We start from the raw sequence: 26886 nt of genomic DNA on the forward strand, positions 1-26886 counted from the left end.
TGTACCTGTAGAAACTCTTACTATCTGTTTTTATATTTCATGCTAGATTACTTTCATAATCTACCCTCTCTTAATCATTTTTTTAATCGTTCTCTGCAGGCTTTTAAAAGTTTCCCAATCCTCTGCCCTCCCACTAGTCTTGGCCACATTGTATGCCCTTGTTTTCAGTTTGATACCCTCCCTTATTTCCTTAGTTAGCCACGGATGGTTATCCCTTCTCTTACACTCTTTCCTTCTCATTGGGATATATTTTTGTTGCAAGTTATGAAATATCTCCTTAAATGACTGCCACTGTTCATCAACTGTCCCAACACTTTAGTCTATTTTCCTAGTCCACTTTAGCCAACTCTGTCCTCGTACATTTGTAGTCTCCTTTATTTAAGTTTAGGACCAACTTTCTCACCCTCCAACTGAATTTGAAATTACATTACATTATGGTCACTCATTCGTAGAGGATCCTTTACTTGGAGATCATTTATTAATCCTGCCTCATTACACAGTACCAGATCTAAGATAGCCTGCTCCCTGGTTGGTTCCACAACGTACTGTTCAAGGAAATTATCCCGGATACACTCCCTGAACTCGTCTCAAGGCTACCCTGGCCTTTGCTTTGTCCAATCAATATAAAGATTAAAATCACCCATAATTATTGCCGTTCTTTTATTACAAGCCTCCATTATTTCTTGATTTATATCCGTCCAACAGCGTAGCTACTGTTAGGGGGCCTATAGACTACACCCACCAGCGACTTTTTCCCTTTATTATTCCTTATCTCCACCCAAACTGATTCAGCATCTTGATCCTCTGAGCCAATATCATTTCTCACTAACGCACTGATCCTATCCTTTATTAACAGAGCTATCCCACTTCCTTTTCTTTTTTGTCTGTCCTTCCGGATTGTCAAATACCCCTGAATATTTAGTTCCCAGTCCTGGGCACCTTGCAACCACGTCTCTGTAGTGGCGATAAGATCATACCCATTTGTGTCTTTTTGTGCCGTCAGCTCATCTATTTTGTTATGAACACTGCGTGCATTTAGACAAAGAGCTTTTATATTTGTTTTGTTTACCCTTTTTCCTCTGTCCTACAAACTCACTTTCTACATTTTTGCTTTCTAATTCCAGCATTACTCCCCTCCCTACTGAATCTATTTTCAGGTTCCCATCCCCCTGCCAAGCTGGTTTAAACCCTCCCCAACAGCACAAGCAAACCTCCCCCGCGAGGGTATTGGTCCCGGATCTGTTGAGGTGCAACCCGTCCAGCTTGTACAGGTCCCACCTCCTCCAGAAACGGCCTTAATGCCTCAGGAATCTAAAGCCCTCCCTCCAGCACTATCTCTCCAGCCACACATTCATCAGCTCTATCCTCCTATTTCTGTACTCACTAGCTCGTGGCACCGGGAGTAATCTGGAGATTACTACCTTTGATGTCCTGCTTTTTAATCTCTCTCCTAGCTCCCTAAACTCTGCCTGCAGGACCTCATCCCATTTTCTACCTATTTCATTGGTTGCGATATGGACCACGACCTCTGACTGTTCACCCTCTCCCCCCAGAATGCCCTGCAGCTGCTTGGTGACATCCTTGACCCTGACACCAGGGAGGCAACATACCATCCTGGAGTCACGTCTGCGGCCGCAGAAACACCTGTCTGCTCCCTGACTATCGAATCCTCTACCACTATAGTTCTTCCATTCTTCTTCCTCCCCCCCCCCCGCCCCCCCTGCAGCTGAGCCACCTGTGGTGCCTTGGACTTGGCTCTGGCTGCAATCCCCAGAGGCACCGTCGCCACACCCCCGCCCCAGTACTCAGAAGAGAACACTGGTTGGAGAGCGAGATGAACTCAGGTGACTTCTGGACTACCTGCCTAGTCCTCCTCTTCTGTCTGGCAATCACCCACTCCCTTTCTGCCTGCACATACTTAAGCTGTGGGGTGACCACCTCTAGCAATGTGCTATCCACGTAGCTCTCAGTCTCGCGGATGCACCGCCCCCCCGATCACAGGCCTCTCTAACCCAACCCCCTCCCCCTCCCCCCGCCGATCACAGACCTCTCCCCCGCCCTCCCGCCCGCCCCCAACCCCCGGTCACAGGCCTCTCTCACTCCGCACCCCCCCCGACCATAGGCCTCTCTCCCCCACCCTGTCGTTCCCCCCGATCACAGGCCTCTCCCCCCCCCTCCCGATCACAGGCCTCTCCTCTCCCCACCCGCCCGATCACAGGCCTCTCTCCCCCCCCCCACGCCCCTCCCGATCACAGGCCTCCCCCCGATCACAGGCCTCTTTCCCCGGATCACAAGAATCTCCCCCTCTGATCACATGCCACTCCCCCCCCCCCCAATCACATGCCACTCCCCTCCCCCCCTCCCTGATCACAGGCCCGCCCCCTCCGATCACGGGCCTCTCTCCCTCTCCTGATCATGAGCATCCCCAATCCCTGGAATCTCTCACCTCCCAATTGCCGGATACTGCCCTGCCACTGGTGTTCCTCCCACCCGTCGGACAGGCTGTCCAATCAGCTGGCTGCTAGACTGGAAACTGAGGTAAAAAATGTTTAATGAGATCCTGCCGTTAAGTTGTTCTGGATCTCCATGTCCCTGACCTTACCAGGTTCTTTAGCCCTTTTTTGGCCTCACCCACAGCCTCCCTGTAAATATCAGAGCTATCGTGTTATTTGTTAAGTTCAGTTAGTAACAGACTAGAAAGAACATCAGGTGTTCAATATCTGTTGTGCGCATTCCACTCATTTTAGCAGCTGTCAATCTGCAAACATTTCCCGGTCAGAGCAGTCTTGAGTTCTGTTTAATTAGACACAAAGTTGCACCAATAGTGATGCAGTTCTGATTCATTCTATTTTGTTTTGCTTTTTAAATTAATTTTTCTGATTGTACATTTGCTCTTTAGATCATCGATTCTATCATGGCACTTTTCCGAGTGGATTTCAGTGGCCGTGCTGAGCTTGCTGAACGTCAGCAGAAACTGGCTCAGATGCTCTCCCGCCTGCAGAAAATCTCTGAAGGTAATCTCACGGAGCAGGAACTTGGATTTGAGAGTGCATTACTTAGATGGTATATTGTTCTGAATAGTGAGAGATCACCATGAGCAGAGCATGTTATCTAGAAGATAGTACGTCATTTTGAAGGATAAGCAAGGGGATTAGAGTGTACTGGGACATGGGATTGCTTGAGAAACTGTCATCAAAGGAAGTGTACCTGGTCAAAGATCGCCTGGAAGCCAGGGTCTTTTGTCACACGTAATGTATATAACTAGAAAGTTGTGAGAAGGTATGATGATGAGCAAAGGACCTGGTGCTTGTTTGGATGATCAGGAGAGGTACAGTTGTGAGTAGAAGGTGTCACCGTCAGGATGGTGGTGTTACAACGAGGAATAACATGGCAGCAGTGCTGGAGTAACTCATTTTATTGAAAATCGTATTAATTTGACATGATTTTTTAAAATTCTTTTTAACTTCATCATCTTTTATTATCGTTTAGCCTGTATGTCCAGCTGTGCAATGTGGGAAGTCACAGGTGATCTAGTTATTTAATTAATGTCACTTTATGTTGTGTATGCGAATAACTGTTAGACTGAGTACTGTTTAACTCCAAGAGGTCTGACCTTGGCTCTGCTTTATTACGGCCCAAAGTGACTAATATACAAAATGCCTTTTATACTTGGGCTGCACACATGCGTGCAGCCCAATGACCTCCAACAGTGACGCCATCTAGTGGTTAGTGATCCCAAAAGTACATACATGACAATACCCCACTCTGAGATATTAACACAGTCTTTTACAAATTGAGACGGTCCGGTGTTTTACGCTCCCGGGTTGACCGCCTCAGTTCAACTCCAGCCTTGGGTGAGTGTTCAGAGTCTGGGTGGCTGACCTGGTGGGAGTGTCAGGGATTGAAAGTCCATTTTCATTGACCATGTCAGTAATTGAAAGTCCCAATTCACTGATGACCACTGAGTCCTCTGATGACTGGGGGTAGGTTGGTTGGTCATCGATTGTCTCTTCTTCCGACTGTTCCGGTTCGTCTGGGTGCTGCAGCTTTGTCTGATCCATATGTTTCCTGCATGTTTGCCCATTTTTGAGCTTGACAATAAATACTCTGTTGCCCTCCTTGGCCATGACAGTACCAGCGATCCACTTGGGACCCTGACCATAATTCAGAACATATACAGGATCATTTACAGGAATATCGTGTGACATAGCTACGCGATCTTGATACTTTGCACAATTTGTCTTCTATATTCAACATGATTATTCAAGTCAGGGTGTACAAGAGATAGCTTGGTCTTACGACCTCTCTTCATCATTAGTTCAGCAGGCAAGACCCCGGTAAGTGTGTGTGGTCTTGTCCTGTAACTAAGTAGTAGCATGACAGGCGGGTCTGCAGTGACCCTTGGGTTACTCGCTTCATACTCTGCTTTATGATTTGGACAGCACGTTCTGCTTGTCCATTGGATGCAGGTTTGAATGGTGCTGACCTTACATGTTTGCTACCATTGAGTTTCATGAACTCTTGAAACTCCTGACTGGTGAAGCATGATCTGTTGTCGCTAACAACGATGTCAGGCAGACCATGTGTCGCAAACATAACACTGAGATTCTCAAAGGTGGCTGTGGATGTGCTGGATGACATGATTATACACTCTATCCACTTCAAATATGCATCCACCACAACTAAAAACATCTTCCCCAGGAAGGGACCTGCAAAGTCTCTGTGGATCCTGCGTCATGGTTTGGACGGCCACGACCACAGATTCAACGGTGATTCGGCTGATGCTTTGCTGAGCTGCATGCAAGTGTTGCACTGATGCACACATGATTCCAGCTCAGAGTCAATACCCAGCCACCATACATGAGACCTGGCAATGGCTTTATCATTAAAATGCCGGGATGTGTGCTATGTAGCTCATGTACAAATTTCTCTCTCCCTTTCTTGGACATAACATCACGATTGCCCCACAGTATACAATCCAACTGAATAGACAGTTCGTCTTTGCGACAAATGTAAGGTTTGGTCTCCTCGTACATTTGCTTGGGTATGGCAGACCAATCACCTTTGAGGATACAACTCTTCACCACCGATAAAATCGGGCCCTGGCTGGTTCAGGTCTTAACTTGTTGAGCCGTGATGGGTTCCTTCACTCTCAAAAGTATCCATAACTAACAATAGGTCCACCGGTTGTGGCGTTTCCACCTCCGGTGTGGGCAACATCAGACGGCTCAAAGCATCGGCACAATTCTCAGTGCCGGGTCTATGGCGAATGACATAATCATAAGCGAATAATGTCAGCGCCCACCTCTGGATATGGGATGAAGCATTGGTATTGATACCTTTGTTTTCAGAGAACAGTGAAATGAGCGGCTTGTGATCTGTCTCCAGTTCAAACTGAAGACCAAACAGGAACTGATGCATCTTTTTAACCCCATACACACAGGCTAGTGCTTCTTTCTCTACCATGCTGTAGGCCCTTTCCGCTTTAGACAAACTTTTTGAAGCATACGCTACTGGTTGAAGTTTATCCGACTCATTAGCTTGTTGGAGTTCGCAACCAATTCCATATGACGAAGCATCACAGGCCAATACTAAACGTTTACATGGGTCATAATGTACCAGCAGCTTGTTAGAGCAAAGCAGAATAGTGGCTTTCTCAAAAGCTCTGTCTTGAGACGCACCCCACACCCAGTCGTCGCCTTTTCTTAGCAGCATGTGCAGTGGTTCTAATAAGGTGCTCAATTTTGGTAGGAAGTTACCGAAGCAGTTGAGTAGATCCAGGAACGAATGCAGCTCCGTCACATTCTGCGGCTTGAGTGCATTCTTGATGGCCTTGGTTTTCGCGTCCATGGACCTGATGCCGTCAGCAGCAATTTTCCTCCCCAGGAATTTGACCTCTGGTGCCATGAAGACGCATTTCGAGCATTTCAGTCTGAGTCCCACTTTGTCCAGACGATGTAGAACCTCTTCCAGGTTGTTCAGATGTTCCTCGGAGTCACGACTTGTGATCAGGATGTAATCTTGGAACACGACGATTCTGGGAACAGACTTCGGTAGACTCTCCATGCTCCTCTGAAATATTGCTGCAGCCGAGCGAATTCCAAAATGGCACCAGTGATAAATAAACAGTCCTTTATGCGTGTTAATGCAAATAAGTCTCTTCGATGTCTCGACCAGCTCCTGTGTCGTGTAGGCCGACGTCAAGTCCAGTTTGGTGGACGACCTCCCCCCAGCTAGCGGTGCAAATAAGTCACCAGACTTCGGTAATGGGTACTGATCCTGTTTCGAAACCCTGTTGATCGTAGCCTTGTAGTCTCCACAGATTCTGACTGAGCCATCACTTTTCAGCACAGGAACAATGGGGCTGGCCCATTCATTAAATTCAACTGGTGATATGATCCCTTCGCGCTGGAGTCTGTCCAGTTCGATTTCGACCTTCTCCCGCATCATATGCGGCACTGCCCGAACTTTATGATGGACGGGTCTTGCATCCGAGTCCACGTGGATCTGCACCTTGGCTCCCGTGAAGTTGCCGATGCCTGGTTCAAACAGCGAGGGCAACTTGCTCAGTACTTGGGCGACAACGCCTTGATGTCATTCCAATCGCATCTGATTTTTTTCAAGCCAGTTCCTGCCGAACAGCGTTGGGCCATTGCCTGGAACAATCCATAGCGGTAACTCATGAACTGCAGCGTCATACAACACTTTAATTGTGGCACTGCCAATCACCGTTATGAGTTCTTTGGTGTTCATGCGCAACTTGGCATTGACTGGACTCGGCCTGGGCCTCACAGCCTTAGTATCGCACAGCTTGTCGAATGCCCTCTGGCTCATTATCGATTGACTCGCCCCGTGTCCAGTTCCATCGATACCGGCACCCCATTAAATTTCACGTTGATCTTTATCAGTTTGCTCTTAGTTAGGAATGAGTACAGTACATACACTTCCACCTCTGGTGTCTCAGATTGCACTAGTGTGACCATCATCCTCCACGTGGTGTGTCGCAGCACGCTTACTCATCTGCGGACACTTGCGCTGGAGATGCCCCACTCTCAGACAGCCTTTGCAACTATATTGCTTAAATCGGCACTGCTGGTGCCGGTGATTTCCCCCACAACGCCAACATGGAGAAATCGGATGCATTCCCACTGGCGGACTTTGGGCAGCCACAGGTTTCGCGTACGCAGTCGGTTAGACCCTGCCATGTGCCGCTCTGCCGTACGCCGAATCAATCATACTTACAGTACTTTCCCAAGTTTTGATTTTTCACAGATGTCTGCTTTAGACTTCTATCCGTCGTCATGCATGACTGAGCGATCGTGATGGCCCTGTTCAAGTCCAAAGTCTCCACCGCCAGTAGTTTACGCAGGATCACCTCCTGATTGATGCCAATTACAAAGAAGTCCTGCAGCATGTCTGCCAACACAGTCCCGAACTTACTTGGTCTTGCTAGGCGTCTCAGGTCGGCAGCGAATTCCACCGCATTCTGGTCCTCTGAGCGAACATGCGTGTAAAATCTGTATCTCGAGATGATGATGCCTTTGTCTGGCTTAAGGTCCTGTCCCAGTGCACACAGTTCTTCATACATCTTCTCTGTTGGACTCACAGGCAGGAGTAGATTCTTTATCAGACCATAAATTTTTGGTCCGTTAACCGTGAGGAACACCGCCCGGTGCCGATCTGTGTCGCCGACCTCTTCCATTTTGTTGGCCACAAAGAACTGGCTCAAATGGCTCACAAAGTCTACCCAATCTTCTCCTTCCACAAATCGCTCTAACAAACCAATTGTGCTCATTTTTGCATGCAAAGGTTCTTGGTGCCTCGTCGCCAAATGTTGTGTAAGCAAAAACTGTTAGACTGAGTACTGTTTAACTCCAAGAGGTATGACCTTAGCTCTGCTTTATTAAGGCCCAAAGTGACTAATATACAAAATGACTGGCCTTTTATACTTGGGCTGCACACCCGTGCGTGCAGCCCAATGTCCAACAGTGATGCCATCTAGTGGCTAGTGATCCCAAAAGTACATACATGACACTTTATAAGCAGCCATTGTGCAGTGTGCAAGAGAGCAGGAGAGTTCTAAATTATGCTTCCACCCTGCACAATACATTACAGAGTAAGTTGTGTTGTGCGATGAAGCTTTCAGCAGTACCGTATTCCTTACTCTGCACACAGCTTCTATGGATTGAAGAGCTCTGTGATGGCTCAGTTGGTAAAGGTGATATATAGATATGAGCCATACAGACCAGAAGGCCCTACATTTAATTATTTTTCTATTTTGTTAGCTTATCTTGGCCCTGATAGCTGTTGAGGTGTAACGGTTTTCCACAACACCCCCAGCGAGCAAGGGGAAAATCGTCCATGGTTCTTGCTGCTGACCACAGTCCAGCGACTCTTGTTGGAAAGAGTCCCTGTGGATGCCATCTAAGCACAGGAGCAGTCTCAAAGAGCCTGAGTGAGAAGGATCACCACTTTGTAAGCCGCTGGAGGGTGCACCACCTCAGGAATTGTCACCCACAAGGAGAGCAGTGAAGTAACTGAAGGGAACATGTCAATTGGAAAAGGGTATGCCTGAATACATACAGTTCCAAATAGTAAAATAACCAGCTCTGCAATGGAGAGCATTTCTGGCTTGGATCTTTTTCATGTGCTCAAGGAAGAGGTTGACCTTCACTGCAGTCGCATCTTATTACAAGTGAGACTGCATTAAGTTTTGAAAATTTATCTGAGCAGATTTCTCTTGCCAGAATGGGAGTTTCTCACAGCTGGTGGTGCTGAACCATTGAATCCTTTTTATTCATTCTTTTCCTTTAGAATACAATGTGGCCGTGTTCGTCTCCAATCAGATGACTGCCGATCCAGGAGCTGCCATGAGGTAGGCATGGGGTACATATCAGTTCAGCTTTATACGTGATCACCCAAAGATGGGAAAGGAGTCAAACCAGAGAAAACCATCTTTATGTGTGTGAATTCACTTAATCTTTCTGATGCTGAATTTAAATAGCACTTTCAATGTTGATACACATCCCAATACGCTTCACACAAGCGTAATCAGACAGAAATAGGCTATTTTAGGAGGGATGATCAAAAGCTTGGTGGGTTTTAAACAGCAGCCAAACTCTTACGAAGTACAGGAGCTACACTGTTAAATTGTGATCTTTATGAAGAGAGCTTTAAACTGCACAGGTATTGCACCTTCTCTGAACTGCCTCCAAAGCAAGTATATCCTTTCGTAAATATGGAAACCAAAACTGCATGCAGTATTCCCAGCTGTGGCCTCACCAATACCCTGTATAACTGCAGCAAGACTTCTCTGCTTTTATACTCCATCCCATTTGCAATAAAGGCCAAGATTCCATTGGCCTTCCTGATCACTTGCTATCCTTCTGTGTTTCATGCACAAGTACCCCCAGGTCCCGCTGTACTGCAGCACTTTGCAATCTTTCTCCATTTAAATAATAACTTGCTCTTTGATTCTTTCTTCCAAAGTGCATGACCTCACACTTTCCAACATTATACTCCATCTGCCAAATTTTTGCCCACTCACTTAGCCTGTCTATGTCCTTTTGTAGATTTTTTGTTTGCCTCCTCACACATTGCTTTTCCTCCAATCTTTGTATCGACAGCAAACTTGGCTACGTTACACTCAGTCCCTTCTTCCAAGACATTAATATAGATTGTAAATAGTTGGGGTCCCAGCACTGATCCCTGCGGCACCCCACTAGTTACTGATTGCCAACCCGAGAATGACCCATTTATCCCGACTCTCTGTTCTCTGTTAGTTAGCCAATGCTCATATATTCTTCCAATGTAAACAGTCCTCTTACTTTGAGAAATAATTGTTCATATAGTGGTTGCAAATAAGTTTGATTTGTCCTTGTTTTAGAAAGGAAAATCGATATTTTCTTATAGCCATGTAGAATTGTTTCTTTAAAGTTACTAAATAATATTTTAAAAAATAAAGCTGTTAAATTATTCAAGTTAATTATGGAAAAGGCAATTTTAGCAGAGTTTCTTAAATATGTAATAAGCTTATTGACAGTTTGACATTATGTTTGCCATGTTGTTGAAACAGTAAGATCAATGAAAATGATGAGAGATGTACCAGGCAGGAAAAGCAGCTACATGTAATCATAGAAACACACGTCCAACATAAATGATGTGATTGATTGGTCACTGGACCATAGCTTGAGCCTATTACGTAGACAGGATCTGGACCTCTACTATCCACATAGAAGGCTGTGCCTTCTGTTGCCTAGGCTCCAAGCTCTGGAACTCCCTCCCTAAGCCTCACTGCTTCTCTACCTCTCTTTCCTCCTTCAAGACGCTCCTTAAAACCGACCTCTTTGACCAACCTTTTGGTCACCCGTGCTAATTTCTACTTATGCAGCTCGGTGTCAAATTTTGTATCTCATAAGACTCCTGTGAAGCACCTTGGGACGTTTCACTACATTAAAGGTGCTATATAAATGGAAATTGTTGTTGTTGTGCAATCACAACATTAAGAAAATCAATTACTATAGAGGTTAAAAATGAGTCTGTAGATACCTATTTATGTTATGCTCTAGTTGCGCAGGAACCGTAAGGAAAATTACATTTTGTTGTACATGCATCTGAAAGTATCTATAAATGGCATCTGGAGCACTCCTCATGCTTTGTTGGAGCACTAATGCCTGGATGTGTCTGCTCAAGAGGACAGGCACTTTGGTGGGGCGACACATTAAGCTGACCTGAAGAGAAAGTGACCCACTTCTGGTAGTTTGTCCTGTGGTTAACTTCCTATTTGTATGTGGAGATAGAACAAAAGAAGATGGATGGTAGATTGCTTACCATAGATAGACACTCATTCTTTGAAGGAATTTCCCTTCTGCCAAACCATGCCTCTGTTTCTAACAACATGGCATGGTATTGTGGCTTATACAGTGTGATATAATCGATCCTAAAAACCTGAAAGGTGCCCATTATCTGCTGCAAAGCAGGCAAAGCCCGAAAAGGCTGCTAGTTCAGTAATGTCATGGTGATTAGCTGTTGATATTTGAGGACAAACTTTTAAGTTAGACTGTGAGTCAATAGAACTGGGGTAGTTCATCCGAGCTGTTTGGAACTCCAAAGGACGAGTGGCTATTACTGATTATTCCCTTGCAGATGGAGGCATTTTCTATTTCTGAAGGTTGAACTTCACTCAAAGAATGAGGAAGACTTGACCTGTAATCAGCAATCCAAGGTTGTAAGGGGCCGAAATTGCCTCTTTCCGAAAGACCCATTAGTGCCTCTGGGAGGTGCTAACTGGGCAACAAGTTTTCGCCCAGGGCCAGGCGGCGGAAGCGACCTGCCCGGAGTTGCCCCTGGCATGGAGGCGGCGGAAACGGCTCTGGCCACTCCCCGTAGTTTTCGCCTAGTCGGCGGTGCACACGGCGATGATGTCATTGGCGTGCGCGCCCATCCCTTATCGCGGGTCGCAAAGCTGTGGTGGCTGGGGCAATCTGTCCGCCCTTAAAGGGGAGGGCCTTGCCCCATGGTCACTATCTTTTCTTTTTAATTGGCCGACCTTGCAGTCGGCACGACAATGGCGGCCACTGGTTCTACCTTGGTAACCCAGTGAGCGCCATGGAAATGGCTGCAGAGTTCGCAGCGGCCCTCCCCTCCCCTTTAAGAGAAGGAGAGGGAGCTTGTGACTCGTTAGCGCATGCTGAGTGACATCGCCGCGCTTCCGCCCCTCTCTCGCGCCTCTACCTCACCGAGGAAGCGCAGAGTGCCTCCAGTACCGCCCGGATATTTTTCATGCACCAAGCCCCAATTCCAGGTCATTAAAGATCCACTTTCAGCAGGCAATAAATTTTTATTTAATTCGAATTATGCACCCCAAATGGGGCAATTTCGCCCCTAAATCTTTATACTGTTTCCCAATTTTACACATGTTTTTGACAGTAACAATAATTCAACCTATTGCAGTGGATACTGAATAAAGCCTGGCAGAAGTGTGGCACTGAGCACTAGCACTGGTGCAGAGTGTGTCCGTGTTTGTTGCTTTCACTGGCTCACATTTTGTGGGTTCACAGCTTGTTACATAACAATGTTTTATCTCTTGTTCTAATCGATTTCTTTCTTCAATGTCTTGTCAAGTTTCCAGGCAGATCCAAAGAAACCAATTGGTGGGCACATTCTGGCTCACGCATCTACTACAAGGATTAGTTTGCGAAAGGGACGGGGTGAACTGCGCATTGCAAAAATCTATGATAGGTAATGTGACTTTACACCAACAACACTCGATGCATGTACAGCCCACTGAAGATGTTATATGTACATCGTTGGTGGTATTTCTCCAGCAACTTGAAGTGTCTACTGAACATGGTCCATGTTTCTGAGCCAGACAGGAGGGCGGGTATTACTACAGCCCTGTAGACCATGAGCTCGATGGCAGTTTTGAGGGCCTGGTCCTCAAACACTCTTTTCCTCAGGCGGCCGAAGGCAGCACTGGCGCACTGGAGACGGTGTTGTATCTCGTCGTCAATGCCTGCTCTTGTTGATAGGAGGCTCCTGAGATATGGGAAATGGTCCACGTTGTCCAGGGCCGCGCCGTGGATCTTGATGACTGAGAGACAGTGTTGTGTAGTAAGGACAGGCTGGTGGAGGACCTTTGTCTTGCTGATGTTTAGCATAAGGCCCATGCTTTCGTACACCTCAGTAAATACGTCGACTATGTCCTGGAGTTCAGCCTCTGTATGTGCGCAGATGCAGGCATCGCCCGCGTACTGTAGCTCGACGACAGAGGTTGGGGAGGTCTTGGACCTGGCCTGGAGACGTTAAAGGTTGAACAGTTTCCCACTGGTTCTGTAGTTTAGTTCCACTCCAGCGGGGAACTTGTCGGCTGTGAGGTGGAGCATGGCAGCAAGAAAGATTGAGAACCAACAATATCTCCGCAAGATCCTACAAATTCCCTGGGAGGACAGACGCACCAACATTAGCGTCCTTGACCAGGCCAACATCCCCAGCTTCGAAGCACTGACCACACTTGATCAGCTCCGCTGGGCCGGCCACATAGTTCGCATGCCAGACACGAGACTCCAAAAGCAAGCGCTCTACTTGGAACTCCTTCATGGCAAGCGAGCCAAAGATGGGCAGCGGAAACGTTACAAGGACACCCTCAAAGCCTCCCTGATAAAGTGCAACATCCCCATTGACACCTGGGAGACCCTGGCCAAAGACCTCCCTAAGTGGAGGAAGTGCATCCGGGAGGGCGCTAAGATCCTTGAGTCCCATTGCCGAGAGCATGCAGAAAACAAGCGCAGGCAGCGGAAAGAGCATGCGGCAAACCAGTCCCACCCAGTCTTTCCCTCAACGACTATCTGTCCCACCTGCGACAGGGACTGTGGTTCTCGTATTGGACAGTTCAGCCACCTAAGGGCTCATGTTAAGAGTATGATGATATATGTATAGCCCACTGCAGGTGTAATTTTTCAATACTTGGCAGCAAATAACACTACATGCAGTGAGTGCAAATATTTGGGGGATTTTGCATCATTTTAGCAACACCTGTTTTAATTGTAATGTATTCTGCACTCATTCAAAAACATACTCTTTGAAAAGAATTAGTGAGGATGTAAGAAATGTTAGGAAGAGGAACAAGCCATTGATCCAACAAGCCTATCCTTGTTTCCACAATTGACCTGCCTACAGATTTCCGTGTTACATTAATGTGTTATGGTAGCATGACGAGCATCATTATGGTAGTGGGAGAGTACTGCTTTAATTGGCATTTTGCTGATTTCTCTTCAAAATCCCCCAAATTTTGCCCTTCCCAAAATCAAGGCTGAGCTGAGTGCAGAGTGCACTAAACTACCTGTCTAAAATCAGGACATCCGAGGATTCCGCTCGGCAGTGACCCCATCCCATATCCTAGGAACAGGGTGATTTAAATAACAACAGCAGATGGCTACACCTGTTGTGCCACAGGATGGAGATTCACCAGCAGAGGTAGCAACTTTGTCTCAATGGCAGCTCATCCTTTTGGGATTAATTACCTTTTTTCTTTTTTAATTTTGGGGTGTGTACTGGGCTCTTAATGGAACCTGTGCCTGCTGTCAGCAGACACAGATCCCGCTGAGTCCATCATGGCCTCATCTAGGGGAATTCCTGTGACCATCCAAACAGGGTGAGATGAAGAGGGGTGGGAGGAGGCTTGTATGGAGCATAAACTGGCACAGACCAGTTGGGCCGAATGGCCTGTTTCTGTGCTGTAAATTTTATGTCATAAAAGTTGCCTTGTTTTTGCCTTTTTGTCTTTAATTTCAAAAGTTTTTTCCCCCTTGCTCTCAGCCCAGAGTTACCAGAGAATGAAGCCACATTCTCCATCACTGCTGGAGGAATTAGCGATGCAAAGGAGTGAGACATCCAGAACAGAGATGAGCAGAAGTTTTGAATTTTCCTGAGTATTTATTATGAGACAGTTGTTTTAGAAATACAGAAGCTCAGAAGTTCTTTTTTATTTATTGAAGTGTAGAAATTAAAAGATTAATGATATCTTAGGGATGTTGGGAAAGGTGGCTGAGAGAACTGAGCATTCAGTGTAACAATATATGCTATGATATCCTGCCAATATTCACCTTCTAGACACATACTAATTGGCCACTTGGGTGATGTACCTAGAAACTCCCAACAACTGTGGAGGTGAACCCCAGCGACATGAGAAAATGGGGAAAAATGTATTATACTCGCCAATCTCCTGTGGCGATGTACATGGTGAGTCAAGACCAAGAGTCCAGTGGGGTTAGAGGATGGGGGTTCATTGGACCACGGCATGCAGATGGAATTCAGTCCCCATTTTAAAGCCTTGCATCCCTATTTTTATATTACATACTTTGATTTGATATAATTTATAGGTAAAGAGTAAAACTTGCAGCATTTTGGGAAAGGGAGTAGAGTTGGTTGCAGTACAGACGGAGGCCCTGCAGCACCACCACTGGAGAAAGGTTTCATTTACAGCCTCTCAGGCTGACAAAGGCAGTTTCCATTCTTTATGTGGACATAGCAATATTACTGATTATAGATATAGATAGAAATATATATTATATATAAAATAGTCTTATGTATAACACACAATTCCTGTAAGTGTCACACTTACTTCCTTTAAAACTTTCCCAACTACATTCTCAGTACCACTGCGTGTAATGCAGTGGAAAATACACTAATATATGCCTTAAACAAATCTGCAGCTGCTACCAAATTGAGTCTTGTAATAGCGCACTACTTATCAACTTTCAGGTGGGTGCTGTATACTCCCTCAATGTTAGAAGCCTATTCCGTATGACATGCTGGTGTGTATTATTTAAAATAACGAGTAGCTGAGAGTGAATTAAAGGCTACACCTTATCTCAGGGTTCAGATGATCACAAAGTGCATGAACATCATTTTAAAGCCCTTTAATTAGATTATAATGCAGTAATTCACTCACAAACTCCTATTCAGTACAACTCGCCTCCATTTCACTATCCCCTAAATAGTGCTCTTCCTTGCATTCTTTTTCAGATTAGACACTGGTCACACAGATAACAGACCTCGAGCAAAAAGGCTGCTCTTTCTTGTATGAGAGGATGTAATAGACCCCACATTATTTGAAGGGGCAGCTCCTCGATTTCTGGCTGCACTTCAGTCCTACGCTCCTGATCTTTGGGCACCTGATGCGGAGGGGAGTGGTCAGGTCGGAGGGCCTCCTTATGGGACTGCTCCTGGGCCTGGCCAAGGTGGGCATTAACAGGTCCAGGCAGCGGGCGGTCGAGGGGGTCATTCAGCCTGACTGCCTGGCTCTCTTCCGTGGCTGCGTTTGTGTCAGGGTGTCCCTGGAGATAGAACACGCTCAAGGCCTTCTGCGACAGATAGGCGCCAGAGGGACTGGAGAGCATAATCACCCCCGTAAATCAAATTTTGATTTAATTTGTTGTTTAACTAGGGGGGCACTTGGTTAATAGTGTAATTTAAAATAGTTGTAATAGACCCCAGATTCCTACATGTTCTCGAAATACCATGCTGCTTTTTCTGGTTGTGGAATTGGTTTATTTTGACAGGAAGAGCATGCTCCCAGTGACCTTTCTGCATGATACATGGTGCACATACAGCATGATGTAATGTCTGGGACCCTTTTCATTTCTCTTAAGTCAGAAAAAGATGACAAGGCCCATTTGAGCTCTTCGTTTTCTTTCCTGACAGACAATGCTTCCAAAAGCAGAGCCAGAAAGAATACGGGTAAATTGTTATTTTCAAAATGTAGAGTTGATGAATCTCTTGTGTTTATTGGACATTGGCTGAAGATGCATAGTGAATTGTTGAACAGAGAAACAGAACTCTGGGTAATTTGGTACTGTATTGCATTTGTTAACATACACAAAATAAAATATAAATCAGAAATAACACATCCTTTTCAACTCTGTGGCATATTGTATTATAAACCTTATAAAATATTGCATCCTCCTTTTGTGGATGTTGAAAACCTGTAATTGATATCTATTGTTTTCTATTGCTTGTGACATCATACACCCATTATGATGCATGAGTTCGGGGCCAGGGGCAGCACAGGCCAGCCCACAATGCGATATGTGTGCGCACTAGGTCCGTGCAGCAGAGCAGGTCTCCAGTCGTCTTGGTCAACCCTTGCCACTGGATCAAGCCCGGCCACCACACATTAAAAAAATCCACGCACTGGCATCTTCCATCCTTCACGATATAGTTTAGCACCTGGAATATTAGATCCTTCATTGGAACACCTGTGATCTTATCCTTTTTTTGGCATGGAAACAAGTCATCCTCGTTTCGAGGGTATTGTGTTCCTAACACAGATGAGACTGCACACAGGGAGGTTAAAGTAACAGTGACCTCAGTCTTTATTAAGACACTCCAGAGTAAGTAACAGGCCTTAGAGGTCGGCTTATATACAGTGCTCCCAAGGCATGGTGGGATCCCTTGGGACTTCAGGGGATGCGCTCCCTGGTGGCGGAACCTGGGAGTGCATGCTTTACAGATACACAACATCACTCACCCCCCCAAAGTCAAAGTGAAAACTATTTACAAGGTGAGGCAGTCGGGAGCCTTTCTTTCCCTGGTGGACCGCCTCGGTACAAATGTCTGTTCTGGTGTTTTGGCTATGCCCTCGCTGGGCTGGCATGTTGTTGGTCCTGTAGGGTTGCTGGGTGAGCCTAGCCTTGCTGGGCTGTTGGGCGTGATGGGTTCGATTTCCTGGTCCGGCGTGGTGTCGTTGATCCTTTGGGTGTGTGTTGTGGGCACGAAAAAGGTGGTGTCTGCTGTGGGTTGTTCAGGGCAGTCTGTGAACCGCAGCCTCGTTTTGTCCAGGTGCTTTCTGCAAATTTGTCCATTGTCTAGTTTGACTACAAACGCCCTACTCCCTTCTTTAGCTATCACCGTTCCTGCGATCCACTTGGGACCATGTCCATAGTTTAGCACATACACAGGGTAATTCAAATCAATTTCCCTTGACACAGTGACGCGACCATCATTTACATTTTGTTGCTGCCGTCTGCTCTCTACCTGATCATGCAGGTTTGGGTGAACCCGCGAGAGTCTGGTTTTAAGTGTCCTTTTTCATGAGTAGCTCAGCTGAGGGCACCCCTGTGAGTGAGTGGGGTCTCGTGCGGTAGCTGAGCAGTACTCGGGACAGGCGGGTTTGGAGTGAGCTTTCTGTGACTCGTTTGAGGCTCTGTTTGATTGCTTGTACTGCCCGCTCTGCCTGCCCATTGGAGGCTGGTTTAAATGGGGCCGAGGTGACATGTTTGATCCCATTGCGGGTCACGAATTCTTTAAATTCAGCACTGGTGAAACATGGCCCGTTGTCACTGACCAGTATGTCAGGCAAGCCGTGGGTGGCAAACATGGCCCTCAGGCTTTCAATGGTGGTGGTGGCGATGCTTCCCGACATTATTTCACATTCAATCCATTTTGAAAAAGCATCCACCACCACCAGGAACATTTTACCGAGAAACGGGCCCACATAGTCGACATGGATCCTCAACCATGGTCTGGAAGGCCAGGACCACAAACTTAGTGATGCCTCTCTGGGCGCGTTGCTCAACTGAGCACATACGCTGCATTGCCGAACACAGGACTGTAAATCAGAGTCGATACCGGGCCACCACACGTGGGATCTGGCTATCACTTTCATCATTACTATACCCGGGTGTGTGCTGTGGAGATCCGAGATGAACGTTCCCCCTGCCCTTTTTGGGTAGCACTACGTGGTTACCCCACAACAGGCTGTCTGCCTGAATGGACAGCTCGTCCTTTCGCCGCTGGAACGGCTTGATTGGCTCTTACATTTCAACGGGGATGCTAGCCCAGCTCCCATGCAGTACACAGTTTTTTTACTAGGGACAGCAGAGGATCTTGGCTGGTCCAAGTCCTAATCTGGCGGGCCGTGACAGGTGATTTATCATTTTCAAATGCTTCCATGACCATCAACAAGTCTGCGGGCTGCGCCACTATCAACAAGTTTGCAGGCTGCGCCATTTCTGCCCCCGTGGTGGGCAATGATAGCCGACTGAGAGCATCCGCACAGTTCTCGGTGCCTGGCCTGTGGCGGATGGTATAGTTATACGCTGATAGTGCGAGTGCCCACCTTTGTATGTGGGCTGAGGCATTAGTATTTATCCCCTTGTTTTCAGCGAACAGGAATATGAGGGGCTTGTGATCGGTTTCCAGCTCAAATTTGAGGCCAAACAGGTACTGATGCACACGCTAATGCCTCTTTCTCAATCATGTTGTAGGCCCTCTCGGCCTTAGACAAGCTCCTGGAAGCATAGGCGACAAGTTGCAACTTCCCCGCAATGTTAGCTTGTTGTAATACACACCCGACTCCGTACGACGACGCATCACATGCTAGCACGATTCTTTTACACGGGTTATACAATACAAGCAGCTTGTTGGAGTATAAAATGTTTCTGGCTTTCTCAAAAGCAATTACTTGGTGTTTTCCCCATACCCAGTTCTCACCTTTACGCAATAACACATGGAGGGGCAGTAAGAGGGTGCTTAACCCCGGTAGGAAGTTACCAAAATAGTTGAGGAGTCCCAGGAACGACCGCAGCTCGTGATGTTCTGTGGCCTGGGCTCGTTCCTGATAGCCTCTGTCTTGGCGTCTGTGGGCCGAATGCCATCCGCCGTGATCTTTCTCCCCAAAAACTCCACTTCTGTTGCCATGAAGACCTCTTCAGCCGCAGACCTACGCGATCCAGTCGCTGGAGGACCTCCTCCAGGTTTCGTAGGTGCTCGACGGTGTCCCGACCCGTGACCAATATGTCGTCCTGAAAAACCACCGTGCGTGGTACCGACTTGAGTAGGCTTGCCATGTTTCTCTGGAAGATCGCTGCAGCCGACCGAATTCCAAACGGGCATCTGTTGTAGATGAACAGTCCCTTGTGCGTGTTGATGCAGGTGAGGCCCTACGAAGACTCCTCCAGCACCTGTGTCATGTAGGTCGAAGTCAGGTCGAGCTTGGTGAACGTCTTGCCTCCTGCCAGCGTCGCAAATAGGTCGTCTGCCTTAGGTAGCGGGTATTGGTCCTGTCGCGAGAAACGATTAATAGTTACTTTATCCTGACCGTGCCATCACTTTTGAGTACTGGAACAATCGGGCTGGCCCACTCGCTGAATTCCACTGTCCAGCTCAATTTCCACTCTCTTCCTCATCACGTGAGGTACCGCTCGCGCCTTGTGGTGAATGGGTCGTGCCTCTGGGACCAAGTGGATCCGCACCTTCGCCCTGGAAAAGTTTCCAATGCCTGGCTCAAAAAGGGAATGAATTTTGTTAAGAACCTGGGTACATGAGGCCTCACCGACATGTGATAGCGCTCGGATGTCATCCCAGTTCCAGCGGATTTTGCCCAGCCAGCTCCTTCCAAGCAGTGTGGGGCCATCGCCCGGGATAATCCAGAGTGGCAGTTCGTGCACCGTGCCCTCGTAGGTGACCTTGACCATGGTGCTGCCCAGGACAGTGATAAGCTCTTTGGTGCATGTTCTCAGTTTCGTGTGGATGAGGCTCAGGGCTGGTCTGAGTGCCTTGTTGCACCACAGTCTCTCAAACATCTTTTTACTCATGATGGATTGGCTAGCACCAGTGTCCAGATCCATGGCTATGGTAAGCCATTCAATTTTAAGTTTAGCATTATAGGTGTACATTTCGTCGAAAATGTGTGCACCCCGTGTACTTCAGCATCTGCCTCCTCTCTCTGAGGCTCGAAATTGCTTTGGTCCACCATGGACCGATCTTCCACGTGGTGGTTAGCAGGTTTTGCAGAGCTTGCAGCTCATCTGCAAGCACGTTGGAGGTGCCCCATTGTTCCACAGCTCTTGCAAACATACCCTTTGAAGCGGCATGAATAGGCTGAATGGGGACTCTGAGTCATCTGGGCCACCTGAGGCCTGCTGGCAGTTGCAGACTCGTGGTTTCTGCCCTGTACATTTCTGCTCACAAACACAGTTCCAGTTAATTTATGAATATTGCTAGCACTTGAGTGCTGAGAGATTTGTTTGGTGTTATCACTGGTGGACATAAACGCCTGTGCTTTCGCAATGGCCTTACTGAGGGTCGGTGTCGCTACAGTTAAAAGTTTTCGTAGGATGGTCTCGTGGCCAATGCCCAGTACAAAAAAGTCTCTGAGCATTTGCTCCAGGGAGCTATCAAACTCACATTGTCCTGCAAGTCGCCTTAGCTCGGCGACGTAGCTCGCCACTTCCTGACCTTCAGATCGTTGGTACGTATAGAATCGATACCTCGCCATCAGCACGCTCTCCTTCGGGTTAAGATGCTCCCGAACCAGTGTACACATACGACTTATCTGTGGGTTTCACCGGAGCCAGAAGATTCTTCATGAGGCTGTAGGTTGGTGCCCCGCAGACCGTGAGGAGGACCACTCTCCTTTTTGCAGCGCTTTCTTTTCCGTCCAGCTCATTGGCTACAAAGTACTGGTCTAACCATTCGACATAGACTTCCCAGTCCTCACCCTCCGAGAACTTCTCCAGGATGCCCACAGTTTGCTGCATCTTTGCGTTGGATTCGTATACTCGTCGCCAGTTGTTGTGTTCCTAACACAGATGAGACTGCACACAGGGAGGTTAACGTAACAGTGACCTCAGTCTTGATTAAGACACTCCAGAGTGAGTAACAGGCCTTATGGGCCAGCTTATATACAGTGCTCCCAAGGGATGCTGGGATCCTGTGGGACTTCAGGGGATGCGTTCCCTGGTGCCGGAACATGGGAGTGCATGCTTTACAGATACACAACAGAGGGACTGCCTATGATGATGATGTTTAATTATCCTTGATGCTTGATAGCCTCCTCCTGTCCTGTGGAGTTAGTGGAATACATTTTAGAACAGGAAAAGGCCTTTGAGCCAAACAAATCCATTCCTTTGTTATTTCCATATAAAATACAGCCAGCCATCTTATATTGATGGACCCAAGAAAACCATTGTCTATATTGCCTAAATAACAACAGTGATCACTTTAAAAGTTATTGATTGGCTATTAAATGATTTGGGAGTCCTGAGGGCATAATAAGATGTTTTAAAATGCAAGTTATTTTTATTTTATTCGTAACAGTTTGGAGATTGTGTGTGCCTCAAACCTGCTCAAAACTGCACATTCCTTTGCAACTGAAGCTTGAGCACATAGCATTCAACTGAATCCATTGAGCAGCATGATCTCAGGCCTTGCTACAATGGGACTAATGCTAACTTTCCCCATTCATGGATTGGAATTAGTACCTTGATGTTAGCAAACTGAAGGTGCACAGATTGCATTGTGAAACATAGAAAATAGATGCAGGAGTAGGCCATTCGGCCCTTCGAGCCTGCACTACCATTCAATATGATCATGGCTGATCATGCAACTTCAGTACCCCATTCCTGCTTTCTCTCCATACCCCTTGATCCCTTTAGCCATAAGGGATTGTGAAGTGGTTGTCCTTGGATATGTGTGGATAAGTACGACATGAACAAGTCTGAAATGAGACTCCTCACGAAGATATGCTGAAAAGTTTCCCAGCAAAAGCAGTTAATTATCAGCTTACTCCTTCATAAATAAACTGAATAAATAGCTCATTACAAATAGATTGGAGGTTCAAGGGATAAGTAGGAACAGAGATAATCATATTGTTATGGTGCTGCAATCTAAGAGTTGTAGAGATAGATAAATCCTGTGGAGTTTAATTTCATTTGAGGATCAGAGGAAAAAAATGTATAGACTGTTACATCAAGAGATTAGGATAGAGTCCACAATAGTCCACATTGTATAAGGTCTATATTAGGAACAGGCTTGATGGGTTCAATGGCTTTTTATGTAAGAAACAAAGGCGTGTCATCTTACCTCAAGTGGTGGCGCTTTCAAGCGTTACAAGGTTGTGGATTCAAACTCCACTTTGGAACTGAAACTTATAATCTAGGCTGACACGCCAGTGCAGTACTTAAATGATAAGGGGATAAGGGGTTATGGGGAGCGGATGGGGAAGTGGAGCTGAGTCCATGATCAGATCAGCCATGATCTTATTGAATGGCAGAGCAGGCTCGAGGGGTCGTATGGCCTTCTCCTGCTCCTATTTCTTATGTTCTTATTAACTAGTTATTAATCTCATTGCTGTTTGCCTGACCTTGCTGTTCACACAATAATGTGTATTTGTAGAAATAACATTTATTGTTTGAAAAGTGCTTTATAAATGAATCTCCTTTTTCAGTAATTCAACATCACACCTATTTCGAAAGATTGAAGGGGCTAAGTATGCCATTAGCAGAAAGGTCCTGCATCCCATGTTTGTGCATAAATCAATGAAGAAGCTGTTACAGGTGCTTTATCTGGAACCCATAGGACCTGTGCATCTCAGGCAAAAGCCTATGATGGTGAAGGAAGCCTTGAGTTCCCTGACCGCTATTGTCTTGCTAAGGTATAAGTGCAATACAACTTGTTCTCATCACATATGTCTCTTTTATGTTTATTTATCCAGGATGAGAAAAGGTCATTGGACCCATATATACTATCCCCATCCTTTAGCTAATTCCACCCTGTAATGTCTGTTAAGCTTGTAATGTTTGTAGCTCCACACTGTGGATGTGGACATATTGTGTACTGCAAGTGCATAGTTAATCACTAAACAGAACTAGGCAGTTTCTGGAGACTTCTGAGAGAGCTGTCTCCATGTTAGGAGCTATGTGTGCTTGTGCTCTGTGAATATATCACATTTGGCGACGGAAAATGGGATTTTTCGCTTAAATTTTGTTGGTGAAGGATTCAGCCAGCCGACAGAGAGACTTTGGAAGTTTCTGTCTTTGGAAAAAAGCTACAAAATCCGAGGTAAAATACAGCACATGGTGTGAACAGCTAGAGATTAAAATGACAGGTTTATTGGGACATTTGGGTGAATATAGACATGGGGGAATGTTTTAAAGCACATGTGGATCGGATAGAAATGTATTTCACTGCAAATAACATAATCGAAGTTCCAGACAATGCAGTCCAGAACCGGGCTGTGTTGGAACGTAAGAAAGCGATCTTCTTATCGGAGGCAGGTCCGGCATCATATGACACCCTTGTAAATCTGCTTGTGCCTGACGAGCCAAAGGACACAACGCTTAAAGAGATTTTAACGAAGCTGCAGCAGCACTATAACCCCAAACCATTAGAAATTGCTGAAAGCTATTGTTTCGGGATTTGGAATCAAAAATCCGATGAAAGTATCAGTGATTACATCATAGCATTAAAAAAGCTATCGATGTACTGTAATTTTGGAAACTTTCAAAATCGAGCATTACGGGATCGTTTTGTTTGTGGGGTGAAAAATGATGCGATCAGAAGGAAGTTATTGACGACAGAGGACTTGACTTTTGAGATTGCTTGTCAGACAGCGAGGTCGGTGAGTATGGCCGAACAATATTCCCGAGAATTAAATAATGATTACAGTTGTCAGTCAACCGAGGTAAATCATCTGCAGGTTCAAAGTAAAAGATGGGCATGGCCGAAAGTCTCAGAAACTGGAAATTCTACCAGAGTGTCGAAGTCATGCTATAGGTGCCTGGGACAACACATTGCTTAAAGTTGTCCATATGTGAAGGCAAAATGTTTCTTCTGCGGGACGACTGGGCATCTTGCGAAGGTATGCCAACTGAAGAGTAAACCAGCTTCCAAAGTTATGAGTCCAGAGTTCAAAGCTATGAGTAGAAATCCAAAGAGACTACATAGCATGGAAGAACAACAACAGGACGAGCAGATATTAGAGTTACACGTCATCAGGAGCACGAGGTTAACGGACAGCGATTCGGGAAGCATCAAAATCCACATAGATGTTGCGGGATTCAAGATCCCAATGGAAATTGACACGGGTGCATCCATGAGTGTAGTACCGGAGTCACTGTACCGGGACAAATTGTGTGATTTCCAACTGGAGAAATCCAAGATAGAGCTGCGAGGTTACTCGGGAGAGAAAATTCCTGTGGTAGATCGTATCACGGCCACATTTTATTGGAACACCCTAAGGACAAGAAAACTACCATGGGATCGTCCTATTCTTTTTAAATGAACATTTTTGGCCAAGTAAAATCCTCAGACCAGGCAGGCTGGGAAACGTGTGGGCGGATACAGACATTGTGGAGTCTGGCTCACAAGCGAGTCAGAGGCACTGGCCAATGGAGGAAAAGTGCACTCTGGCAGGCCAATCAGGGGTCGAGTCGGGTCTGAAGCCGGGAAATCCTCAACCAATGGGGACTACCCAGCCCAGTTTGAAAATATGACTCACCCCTAATGAATGTGGACCATCATCTACCTAATGGCCCATCAAAGGGGAGGCCCAAACCAATTGACTCCCAGGACTGTTACAATGGACCAGCAGACTTTGAGGCACCAATGTGCACTGAAACAATACCCCTGTCCTCACACCTACCTGTACCTGTGACATCTGATTAAATATTCAAAGCTATCTCCCCGCCCAAACTTACACAATGGACCACCAACTGAGTTTCAGCGCGAAAAGGCCAGAACTAAATTGGATACAAATATAGGACCTACAGAACGAGCAGCGAGAGTCAGCTTTTTGAAGCAGTGGGAGTCAGCTTGTGAGAGTTGAGTCAGCTTTTCACAGGGTCCTCGCTCTGGGGAAGGTGTGCTTAACTCCAGCAGCTTTTTGCTAAGGAGCCAACCAAGAAGCAAATAGAAGAAAGCGACGCAACATCGAGGAGGAAAACCGAACTGACCAACAACGTAAAACCCACCCCAGAGGGACCCCGAGCTGAAATAAGTGCCCCCCAGAACCCCGGAGTTGATAGGATTGTGAGTAGAGCCCAAACCCCCTCACAGACTCAATTTAGGATCGGAATTGGTCAGAAGGGTGGGAGTGGGAGGTGTGGTTGAGTGTGAGTGGGATGTTTTAACCTCTTATTTTCCCCTTCCCTGTTGCGAGATTTTTCGTGTTGTTGAGTGAGATTGTGCCATTACTGCTATTTATGACCTCTTCCTATGCCCTCTATCTTGGTGTTTACTATTCTAAAAATAAACAACATTAGCCATTTTGTACTCTTACCCACTGTGTCTGGTGCCTCATTACTCACCCATCCTCATAAATCGCACGTACAGAACCCCAGGGGAGTGGGGATTTGAACCCACACCCCAAGCTCCCCTTACACCGGTGAAATATAAAGATTAATTTCAGAACTTGCCTCTAATAGTAGTGAAAGGAGACAAGTCTGCCTTACTAGGAAGAAATTGGCTGAGCTCACTGAAGCTGGATTGGAGTAAGATTTTCTATGTGGAAGCGAGATTTTCATCAACGGATGAGGTTATCAAGCAGTATCCAAAGGTGTTCTGCAAAATGGGCAGTCTGCGAAAGGCGTCAAGGCGAGTGTCAGGGTACAGAAGGATGCTAGATTGGTTTACTACAAGCCACGTTCCGTACCATATGCACTCAAGGAGAAAGTTGAGCAAGAACTCAAAAGACTAGAGACAGAACATTATTTGTAAGATAGATCGATGTAATTGGGCTACACCCATTGTTGTTGTACCTATGTCCAATGTAAGGTAAGATTGTGTGGTGATTATAAAGTAACCATAAAGCAGGTTCTAGAGGGTAATGTCCCCAATACATTGCCGAATATAGAAGATTTGTTCACAACACTGACAGGTGGTCAGATCTTCTCAAAACTGGATCTTATGAATGCCTACTTACAGCTTGAACTAGATGAGGAGTCCAAGTCATGTTTGACTATAAATACTCATCTAGGCCTATAGCAATTTAATAGGCTACCGTTTGGAGTGTCTTCCGCCCCTGCCATATTCCAAGGGGCGCTGAACCAGATTTTGCAAGGTATTGAAGGGGTAGTATGTTATTTGGATGACATACTAATTTCAGCACCAAATAGGCAAATTCATAATAACATTTTGAATGAAGTCCTCAAATGGCTCGAGAAGCACAGAGTACGAGTGTGAGTTATTTAAAAACTCAGTGGAGTACTTAGGGTACAGAGTAGACAAAGATGGAAAAATTGGATGCAATTAGAAATGCACCCACTCCTAGGAATGTCACTGAACTTCATTCATTCTTGGGTCTTTTGAACTATTATGGGAAGTTCCAACCAAATTTGGCTACAGTATTACATCCACTAAATGAACTTTTGAAAAAACAGGCCCATTGGAAGGGGTCAAAAGTTTGTGATACAGCATTCAAGGAGTGTTAAAACAAATTGGTAGAGAGCACCATGTTAGTTCACTATGACATATCTAAGGAGATTAAGCTAGCATGTGATGGGGTTGGGGCAGTAATCTCTCATGTATTAAGTAGTGGGGAGGAGAGACCAATTGCTTTTGCTTCACGCACTCTCAGTGCCAGTGAGAGTAATTATGCGCAAATTG

At 46.1% G+C, this 26886-nt stretch overlaps 1 protein-coding gene across 3 annotated transcripts in view; it reads left to right on the forward strand.

Moving 5' to 3' along the window:
• The window catches only part of dmc1 (DNA meiotic recombinase 1), a 402159-nt gene extending 385759 nt beyond the window's left edge, over positions 1 to 16400 (forward strand). For all 3 annotated transcript variants that reach the window (XM_070861548.1, XM_070861547.1, XM_070861549.1), the window contains 4 exons: positions 2900 to 3014; positions 8815 to 8875; positions 12124 to 12240; positions 14317 to 16400. In XM_070861548.1, the coding sequence (XP_070717649.1) occupies positions 2900 to 3014; positions 8815 to 8875; positions 12124 to 12240; positions 14317 to 14386 (363 nt within the window). In that variant the 3' untranslated portion in view covers positions 14387 to 16400. The remainder of the gene's footprint in view (positions 1 to 2899; positions 3015 to 8814; positions 8876 to 12123; positions 12241 to 14316) is intronic.
• The last annotated feature ends 10486 nt before the right edge of the window (positions 16401 to 26886 follow it).

Source organism: Pristiophorus japonicus, chromosome 19, assembly GCF_044704955.1.
Source record: "Pristiophorus japonicus isolate sPriJap1 chromosome 19, sPriJap1.hap1, whole genome shotgun sequence".
Lineage (NCBI taxonomy): Eukaryota > Metazoa > Chordata > Chondrichthyes > Pristiophoridae > Pristiophorus > Pristiophorus japonicus.